Source organism: Adiantum capillus-veneris, chromosome 1 (genome assembly GCF_014529385.1).
Source record: "Adiantum capillus-veneris isolate H3 chromosome 1, ASM1452938v2, whole genome shotgun sequence".
Lineage (NCBI taxonomy): Eukaryota > Viridiplantae > Streptophyta > Polypodiopsida > Polypodiales > Pteridaceae > Adiantum > Adiantum capillus-veneris.
The window spans coordinates 91,593,482-91,604,109 of NC_140931.1; the positions used below are offsets into that span (position 1 = coordinate 91,593,482).

A 10,628-nucleotide genomic window follows, 5' to 3' on the forward strand; every position below is an offset into this window, starting at 1 on the left:
GAAAAGCACCCGAGCTTGATCAAGGGGATAGAAGGGCCAAATGGGCTCCAAATGTGGGGCTCTACAGAAAGCTCTCGACAAGGGCTTGCAGCACACACAAATCGCGGAAGCATATGAAAGCTAGAGAGAGAGATAACATGCTTGTGCAAAAAATGCAAAAATTGAGTGAAATGAGGTGCAAGAATCGACCTAATTAATGATGCAAGGGACTCTAATTGCTTCCGTTTTTTCTTATTCCATCAATGTGGAAGTGGCACTTCAATAGTACGTATCCCATCGTTAATAGAGTTCAAAAGAAGAGAATTAGTGTATGCAATTAGTATTGAGCATGGTGTGCAATGCAAAGAACCTTTTGATACGATTACAATTGCTAAGAGTGAGCACCAATGTAATCTAGCATAGAGATTAATGCTTAGGAGTGAACCATTAGCTTTGATATCAATTGTGAAGCTATAGTGGATACACAATAACCATTCATGGGTGAAATGACATAGTAGAGCTTGATTATGAGAGATGGAAAATGGCTACATGAGTGACTCTTATATAGGCATAGGCTAGATCTTTTGATTACATCATAGATGAGGTGTTGAGAGAGCTCAAGGATCAGCCAAAAAGAGGATAAATAAGTGGAGAACCTGTATGCACCTATTAAAGTCTGTTTTGGCCTCTTATGTACTTGGAAAGATGCTAGAAAGGTCCATGGGTCATGTATAAATATATGGGCATCATTTGGGATGTGTACATGGTCATGGGGAGCTAGGGAAAGGCTCCATAAGCTAGGATAAGCCACGCTTACCTCAACATTGTTTCTAGCGGATTTGAGTTGTGGGTATTAGAGGGAGGACCTGTGTGCTTGATCCTGACCCGTCAGATCTTGAGATTAGACATTGGAGGCTTTGGGCTTGAGAGAGTCGTCCTTTGTTGTGATAGTGGGACCGAAGGGAGTGGTTTTGGGGGGATCCTTTTACTTCAGCTGATCATCGAGGGATCCCTTTCTTTCAGTACACAACATGACTAGGGCGTCACATACTGGCTGCTTGGAGAGAGGCCCACCTTGCTGCAACAGGACATTGTCAGGAGGAGGTCCTCATGTCACAGGACGGGCACCAAGTGCCAATAGAAAAGAGCAGGCTGAACAGACTTCTAGCACGTCGATAACAACTGAATTGAGAGAGAGACGACACGCGACACGGAGTGGCGGAATTCCACCCCAGAGAGTATTGGCCCCAAACCTTGGCACCCCTTTCGGTATTTCTTTATATTGCATCAACACAGTACAAGCCAGTACTCTAGACTCTGCACCTTCTCCAGGAAGCATGCTAGAGAATGAGCCCTAACCTCATATTTAAAGGCCCTTGGCCTAAACGGCAGTTGACAGTAAAAAGCCTTCAACCTTAAAAGCATCTGGTCCAAAAGCAAAGCAAAAAAGCTGCCAGTGTAAATCACGGAAATTCGTACAACGTGACACGTCATCAATCAGCACAAAACGTGGAAATCCGTACAACCTGCCACGTCATCATGCTAGCGCAATTTTCGAAAATCTGCCACGTCATCAATTTTTGCGTGTGTGCGGGTTCTGCTTTATTTTAATCCTTTATGTCACTTGGGGCCCCATCGGACGGGGCCCCCATAAGTTGGTAGGACTTCTTCTTCTGTTACTTGTTCTTCTTAGGGTTTAGGCCCCTCGGCCGGCATCTGCAAGTTGACTCCATTCTTCAGGGCTTTGACACGTCAGCAGTTTGTTACACCTCATAACTGAGTTCTTGACAGACTTGAGGGAGCGCTTGTGGGACGACAGACAGCCGAGGAGAGTCACCATGTTCTAGTGGCTAGTCGCCCATCGAGCTACCGCAGTTGGGAGTCGGTTGGTCTAGATTGGCCATCCGGGGGGCTGTGCCGCTTGCGACCACCCACTTGAGTCACAGAGGCATTGTCTATGGGACTGCCCCATGGCACAGCAGGTCTGGCTTCATATTTTACGGCTGATGCAAGCCTTGTCGTCAGCTAGGCACCACCCTCACTTCGCTTTGAGCTGTCTTCAGCTAGCAGGATGATTGTGATACAGGAGGGCCGGCCTACACTCCAGCCTGCCACAGAGCTTACGCCTCAGGAGTGGAGCAATGATAGAGAGCTTTGTTGGGAGCTTATATACAGCCTGACTCTTTGGTTCATTTGGAGAGCCCGCTGCTTTCGCATCTTCGAGGCCCACCCCATTCCACCAGTGAAGACTGTACGAGATATTTGGCTGGAGCCGATCCATACACTTCGAGGTCAGTTCGAGAGGCTTCAGAGCAGCTCCGACCGTATGCGGGAGGGCCGCGAGGCATTTCTACGACTTTGGCGTCCATGGCCTTTCTACACCATGATCCACGGGGCTCCTAGATGGCACTACTGGCCACCTGTGTGGTTGTTTCCTCCTCCAATTTCCCGATTTAGCCGTCATTGTGCATCTCATTTTTCATTGGGAGAGTCTCCCCTCATGGTGATGTAGCCCCCTCTTGTTGGGGCAGTTTGTAGCCCGCTGGGCAGTTCTCTTTTTCTAGCAATTTTTTTTTTCAGTAGCATATATAGCGATTTTTTGACCTTTACCCTATGAAATCACGAGTATTAATGTAAGCCAAAAATTGCTCAACGGATTATCATCCTCACGCGTTGGCTGCAAGGATGATTTTCTGGAGCTGGGTGCTGGTTTATAGTTGTGCTCAACATTAAGAGTCACAAGTTAGGAACTCAGAAGCTATCAGATCCTTAACACAAGACAGAAATGTGCTTCAAGTTTGGGTGTGCAGCTTATAATACCATTGTTATACTTTCTCTTGAAGGTGTTAACATCAAAACAAGAAGCTCTTTTCATTGACAGTGGAATTTTGGAGGCCAGGCTATGTTTATGTAACCTCACCTGTGCAATGTACATGTTGCATACTGGGTGATGAATTCCCATCTTAAACTAATGATAGTTTCTTGTTAAGTGAAGGAGTCCTTCACAATTCCCTCGTTTTACCTCTCTGGTCAATTTTTATCTAAAGAGAGCAGATTGCACTCTTCAGGCTCTCTTTTTCTAATCTGATGTTGAGGGAAGGATCATGTTCTTCAAAGACCTCAAGGTTTTCATTATGGTAGCCTGTGGGCATGCTTGGAGATTTTTCAACAATTCTTGGAACAATCAATGCATCGTCTTTTGTGGAAGGCCCCTTTTTTTATGGCATGGCATTGTCGCTGTTATGTTAATTCACAGAATTTATATACTTTCTTTTTCCTTCTATTGAAGAGTTGTCAGTTTCTCATTATTGTCTGAAGGGTTCTTGCTTCATCGTATCTATAGAAATAACCTTTAACTTTAGAACAAAGGTTGTTGGAGTCCAGAGGTAATTGAAATTGTTCCATACATGGGTTTCAAGTGCCACTTAAATTACTTTTAAGCTTTGAGTCAGAGTTTCAGCCTTTTGTTTACCTGCAAACGCTCTTTTAATGACTGCTGTTTTCCATGTTCTATTGATCCGGGAGAAAAAGGAAGAGACTTTCATTGTTCTTTTTCAAGGTCTGGTAACCTCTTAGAGAACAGTTTAACCTTACAGTTCATTTGTTCTAGAATGAAGGAGTGTAGTTAGATTTGCACGTACGCAACGACTGGTCTATCTTTCAAAAGGCAGCCTGGCAGACCAAGGCATGACTTGGAAGGGTGCAGAGGTACGAGAGATTCTGTGTCTTTTCCAGCTTAAAGAGATGGTTTGTGGAAAGTGAGTATGCACAGGTAGGGTCCTTGCTTCATGCAGATGGAAATTTGCTTTAAAAAAGTGCAATGCATGCCCAGGTGCTATGTTCTCTTGTACTTATAATTTTAAAGCATTTCTATGTGGTACTCTGGTCCATTTAGTTTTTTGCCTATCCAAATCAACAATCATCCTGTTCAATTTGCCTACGGAAGAAGAGGATTGAAAACGCAGGAGCAGTGTGTCACGCTTTACTTGATACAATTGAGGTCAAGGCCCATAAACACGTCTACTCTTGTAAAGTTAGGTCCTCTTGGTACTACTACAAGACGGACAAGACGCAGGCTAAAAGTTTATTTCTGCTCAATGAAATCTTTATTATGAAATCACAGCACACTTCACCTTACGTAATGTAAACAGTTGAGAAATAAGCTGAGACCGTGCAGCCGTCTCCTCCTTGAGGCTAGCCTCCAGTAGAGCCCTTGATGCTTCAACTGACCCCAACTTGTTTTGTAAAGCCGCAAGCTCTTTTTGAACCTCGAAGAGGCATCCTTGACCTTGCTGCTCCTCAGATTCATACATTTTCAGCTTCGATTTCAACTGTGTGACTTCATCGTTAAACACATTCTGTAAAGTCGAGAGTTTTTTTCAAGATACTGTTTGCAATTAGTTGCTGTGGAGCCACTACTCTGACACAGATCACGGGGAAAAGTCGACATACTTGCAAGGATTGCAGCTCTTGTCGAACCAGATTCTTTTCACTACATGTGCTGTCAAAGGAAGGTGGGGTAGTTCGGTCAGGTTGGGGCTGCGAGCCTTGCGTTGCCTCTCGTGCTACCTGTAGCTCTGCTTTGAGTTCTTCGTTCTCTTGTTTCAGCTGCAGAGATTGTAGATTATCTTTATTCCAGTTGGCAGCCAAATACACAAAATGAACACAAGCTGCTATACAGTAGAGCGCCACATCCTTAGTGACTACAGTGCAAGATACATGTACTATGACGAACCTTGCCACGAATTAAGACAAGGGTGTCGTTCTTGGCATCGACAATTACCCTTAGCAATGCCAGGCCATTTTCCAACCTTGTCAACTGCAAATGACACCACAGAAATCAACCAACAGTCAAGGTTTCTATTCGCTATCCCTTACAGGTGTTTTTGGTTACTGATCTGACAAAAGTTAGAGGTCGAGGTCATACCCAGAGGTAGAGTCTATTTAATTTGCAGAGAAAAAAAGAGATTGATAACAAGGTCCAACAGTATCTTCTAAATGAGTTTCTGGGAGTTGTTCATTCTTAGACTTGAAAAAGCGAGTTAAAAAAACTTCAAATGCGTGGAAAATGCCATAAAATGGGGAAAGCTCACCTGTTCCATTAAGGACTTTCCCTCAACTGCGCCGCTAGGAGCTAATGCTTTAAGGGAACCCTTGCTGGTTTCAAATTCTGAGGGTTTGAATGTTGGTAGCACATGCCTCTGGAAAGCATCCACAGAGTCTGCCAAGTTAGCAACAGCGTTAACGCCGCTTGTAAAAGCCTCCTCAAGCGACTGCAAACGCTGCTGCAACTGATGTTCTTGGGCAGAGGATGTTCTCCTAAGCTCTTCAAGAGCTCTTGCACATTGCTCCTTTTGACCCCTTGCCTGCTCGCGCTCACTTAGAGTCTGCAGAAGCTGCTCAGATGTGCTCTGCAGCATGTTTTGCAGCTGCTTGACCTCTGCTTTCAACTGGAAAGTGCCCGAGTTGACCATTGAGGTAACCTCCGAATCCCTGTGCTGCCTTAGCCTCTGCAGCTCTATTCTCTGCAACAACCATTTTCGTTCCATGACGCAATATGTGATTCACATCTCTACTAAAGACATGAAACCGGTAGCGGTCTCTGCCAAGAGATTATGAAGTAGGCTGTAACAGTGCATTAGCAATGAGTGTAGGTGTGTGGACACCGGGAACGTGGGGTGTCCTCATGTGTTTTGACTGCAAAATCTAACCTGTGTTTTCTCACGATGTATAAGGTCGTTGAGCTGACATCGCAGCAAATCATTTTCATTGCGTAGAGACCGGTTCAAAACGCTTTCCACCTCCATGATGCCCATCTGCCTCCTCTGTAGTGCACACAAGATTTTGCATTAAGGCATATTTTTTCATGTTTGATGATGACAAGGTTTGTGCACAAATGTGAATGATCCTAAGGAAAGAGGAACCGATTGGCCATGGTTGGAGTTGATTGGCTGTGCCAATACATTGTACAATAGCACGATCATTGTTGAGCATTCAACCAAAAAGAGGGCTTCACCCACATGGCAATAGGTTTAGCTGTCACGCTTTCTTATCAAACTCCAAATTGCATCAATAGATTCACCTAAGCCATTTGAGAGAGTTTGCACTCTTTGGCACCATGTCTTCCCTCCAACTACGTTATCTTCAAAAAAGGGAGTACAATAATTGGCAACCCGCAATGTTGACTAGGCAAGATGGTAACATTGGACCAAAGGCAACTGACACATATAAGGACTCCATTCAAGCATTGCAACCACATCAATTGTGATCCTTTAGTAGCAAATTAATCCACCTATATTAACTCTCGACGCATGGTTTAGTACATAAGACTCTAATTTTGTTTTGTCGATGCAGCTATAATTGTCATGATCACCTTGAAATACGAGGTGATGCCCTCTCACCTTCGTTTTTTAATCACGAGTATATTGCCATTGAAAGTCTTTGAACTTGTCCTACATTTCAATTGTTTGCTGCTTGCTTGCTGTACAGCCATATTACAAACAAGCCTGTTTTTTGGACCTTGAAATGCAATATTGGAAACCACAATGAGAGGTATTTTGGGAATTTCCCCAAATTTCAGGGGTATCTTGGTTTCCAGCATTGCATATTAGACCCAGCATTGATCTCCTTAGAGCTAGCATCAGACCTAGTCATTTTATAAGCCCAAGGTGTTTGGATTGGCCAAGTGAGTTAAAAAGATATTCTTCCATAGCAAAACTAAAACAAGCACGGGCCTCGCACTATGCACACCGCATATGTAAAAACCAAAGCCATTACACGGCCTCCCCCTTCAATTGCGTTGCTGGGGAAACTGATCTTTTTTGGTAGCTTATGTGCTTATGGTTGCTGTCTCCTCATTTGTGCATTACTAGTGCTGAGCAATTCATAACCTCCTGAGTATAAGGACAACCTCTCAGATGACATGAAAACCTGGAGAATGTCTAGCATTTCTTAAGCGTGTCTGATACAGAAACAGTGCTGCTTGAATCCACAAAATCAGAATCTTGAATCCTTGATTCAACCTTAAAAAGCTACCATGTCATGACTTGCTAGCTAATTTGCCTAGAAATCTATTCCATGCGGGAGGCATGCGACAGCCTTCATCATACATGCAGTTTCTGTTAGGTGATGAGCTCATATAGCTATTTCCCTATGGCATGACCTTACAACTTGGCGATGGGAATAATCAATAACCTGTTGCTCATAGCATCTGCTTTCATGATGGAAACAGCAAGATGTACATATGAATCTCGAACGCAGGAAAGATTTGTCCTTTGTGTTCTCATGTTCAGTGTACACACACACACACACACACACACACACACACACACGTGTGAACATGAAACAGAAATATTGTATGCCTTTCACAGGTCTGCTCACAAGAATCCCAAACACTGAGATAAGGAGTACCTCAGGAGAGCTGGCCATGTCCCCTCCATTTCTGCTTCGATTTTTGTCTGTAAAGCAGGAAAGTGGGAGCATTAATATGTGAAGTTTTGTCCAGAGTTGGGCAGAGAATAGTGCAGCAATACCAACTTCTGGGTATTCTTCAAAACCCAATGCAGGACACATGCCAAAAAACATAGTAATGTAGAAGGGGAGGAGCAAGATTTACAGATTATAGAGGTTGAGAGGGCAGAGGTGGTTAGATTGGCAGCCGTGGCCGCCGCCATTGCGCTTCTTACAAGGGCGTTTAGGGGAGCATTGAGGGCAATCAGGGGTGGCAGGGGATGCTGGAAATAGAGGCCAAGTCAGCTCCGCACAGAGAGAGAGAGAGAGAGAGAGAGAGAGAGAGAGAAATTCGAGTAAGCTTTCTCTGTAACTGTCGTTTCCCATCGCCCGGACGCCCGGACATTGGAATTAGGCTGCTGGCTTCACACAGGTCCTCCGCGCGAACAAATGGCTTAATGTCGGGAGCATTTGTGAACCAGCTGTTGGCAGGAACTGTCGACCATTGGATCAAGCTCGCCTTTTTAGGAGGGTTGCACACCCTCCACTATATCTTCCACGAGCATGGGCGGGTGGGATCTACTATGGAATGAATGAGCACCATAGATCTCTGGCAAGGAAAAGGTAATCTCGGGTACCCGAGACTCTACTTTTGTTCCCCCTGCCCTCCCACCTTTGAGGATTAAACCCACAACATGCCCTAACCACGCCGCTTGTGCATGTCTTATTAAATGTAGGTGTCCATGTCAGTTTAAACGTGTTGCCAATGCTCACATATCCCGGTTTATAGTGTAAATTTCTTGGTTGATATTGAAAAATCCCGGTTATGGCTGTGAAACCTTGATTTTGAAGGACACAGGTTGGGCATTTAAGTTATAAAACACGGTAAATGCATTAGATTTTTGTATAACGCCGATCTATCTAGTTAGCTTGCATTGAAAAACAAGGTTGAAAAAGAGGTTTTTGTTGAGCAATGTGTGTCACAAGGCAAAAGTAATATTGGGTACCTAAGGTTAGTTTCGCGAACAACAAGATTTACGACACCCGATTGATGTCGGGGCCTTAAATGGGTATGGGGCTTGGCCCCATCTCATTATGCCCGTGTTAATTATAGTTGAGGGTAGAGGAGGGCCGTAGATACTCTCAATCTCTTGTTTAGTGTTTAAGAGGGCTTAGGGGCCACACACTCTCCCATCCTTTCACATTGGCCATTGTGACTATTCACATTGTTTTTATTTTTTTTGGTAATGTGCGTTCTTGGGTTATTTTGCATGTGTCTGTTCACTTTTTTAAAAACTTTTATTGGTAATGTGTGTCCTTGGATTATTTTACATACATTGTTTGTCCCTTACAACTTAGGATATGGTCATACGAAGCATATTTATTAGTAAGATGTTACTAATGCAACTATGCCAAAATCGGCATAGTTACAAAAGGCCTTGTATAGTTGCATATAAGACAAATATCTAGTGCACCGTTTGAGCATGCATGAGACACAAAGTAATTGAAAATATGCATCGTGTGACCACTGCTTTAGTTTCTTATATATGTACACACATGCGTGTCTATGTGTTGTCGATGTTATAGAAGGTGATGTCAGCTACATTCTTTATGTCTTGAACAAATCAAGGAACTGGTGTTGTTTTGGTAGAGCTAGTTGATGTTGTTTCCATTGGTTCATATCTTTCCATGTGCAATAGAACTTGAGACTCTTCATCTATTCTGATTCACATGAATCGTTATCATCATCAACTTTGAAATCCAATGGAGGAAATGGGATATACTTAGGAATGTCTTCTACAAGGAGACCATTTTAAATTGATTCTTCATATAAATAACCGTATTGTTGTTGTTGAGTGTCTATCTTATTGTAAATATAGCGAGAATCACATACATAATTGTCAATCTTTGAGATGCACTTGACATGACTAGTGCGTGGAGGCTACAAGAGGTTGTCAATCTTTAAAAACACACTCAATTCTTACCTACTCAAATGTAACACTTAGTTGTATGTCAGATAACAAAAGCTAGTCGTCACAAATCGACAATGGCAAATCATGATAGTTCACTAAGCTACCAAGCTCTAGTGCACTTAACTTATAGGATAAGTAGAGAGAGTTTAGGCTCACATACTTAGGGTCTCAAATCACTTTTTGGCCACTTGAAACAAAAAGACGATTATTATCAGTAGGGGTAAATCATGTTCGGTCCACAATGCACCTAACACTTAGCCTTGATGCCTCAATACGCCTCCTATAACTAAAATGCAATTTTTATGCTTAAATCTTGAGTTATGAGTTGATTAGCAAGAGGATTAACGATAACAAATTCACATAACTATCGTGAGAGACTTACATTATTATGAGGAGGTTTCACTTGTGGACAAGTAAAAGCAATCGACACTGCAAACAAATAATCTACAAGAGAGATACGACCATGAGAGATAGAGGGAGATGGGAGTACACAGTGCTTAGAGGTAGCGACATACGATTCAATATCAAAAAACTTAAAGGGTTTCTTTAAAAAATGGCTTTTATATTGGGGTAAAATGGAACTGGAGATCACATATGGATGAGAAGGATTTACAGTATGGAAGCTTATGGCTCCAATTACCAACTATACATTTCCCTAGGAATAAAACAATGTAGTAGGTTTGGACTTGACATGATTTGCATTTATCAATAATGTTAGAATTACAATGTTTGGGCTCAAAATAATAGGTAGTAGTCGCTTTGTTAGCATCAGAAGGTAGAGGGAGAGCACACAATTTTCAAAGATAGCGATATATGATTCATTATCCAAAAACTTAATTTTCTTACAAAAAACGACTTTTATACTTTAGTCAAGGTTTAGATATGACAAGTTGACTTAGACTTGAAGTAAAATGGGACTTGAGATTACATATATGTGATAAACACTTACAATTTAGAAGCTCATCGCCCCAATTACCAACTATACATTTTTGTATGAATAAAAGAAAGTACAAGGTATGGACTTATGTGATTTTCATTCATGAATAAAGTTGAAATTAAAACCTTGGTTCAAAAATGGTAGGCAATTTTGCTATGTTAGCTTGTGTGCTAACAATATATGAAACAAACACTCAAAGAGGTATGGACAACGGAGATGGAATTAGGAATTGATAAGGAGAGACGTCGGCAGTGTTGCATCTCATTATAAAAATACACACTCTAAAACAG

At 42.5% G+C, this 10,628-nt stretch overlaps 1 protein-coding gene across 2 annotated transcripts in view; it reads right to left on the minus strand.

Moving 5' to 3' along the window:
* The window catches only part of LOC147465177 (uncharacterized), an 84,002-nt gene extending 75,713 nt beyond the window's left edge, over window positions 1–8,289 (minus strand). The window contains exons 1-7 of one of the 2 annotated variants that reach the window (XM_086518634.1): window positions 7,595–8,287; window positions 7,390–7,436; window positions 5,691–5,804; window positions 5,073–5,504; window positions 4,715–4,798; window positions 4,432–4,587; window positions 4,113–4,337 (exon numbers count right to left, since the gene is read on the minus strand). In XM_086518634.1, the coding sequence (XP_086374760.1) occupies window positions 4,113–4,337; window positions 4,432–4,587; window positions 4,715–4,798; window positions 5,073–5,504; window positions 5,691–5,804; window positions 7,390–7,436; window positions 7,595–7,652 (1,116 nt within the window). In that variant the 5' untranslated portion in view covers window positions 7,653–8,287. Of the gene's footprint in view, window positions 1–4,112; window positions 4,338–4,431; window positions 4,588–4,714; window positions 4,799–5,072; window positions 5,505–5,690; window positions 5,805–7,389; window positions 7,437–7,594 lie in introns of both variants that reach the window. The other variant, XM_086518644.1, reaches the window with a different exon arrangement.
* Between the last annotated feature and the right edge of the window lie 2,339 nt (window positions 8,290–10,628).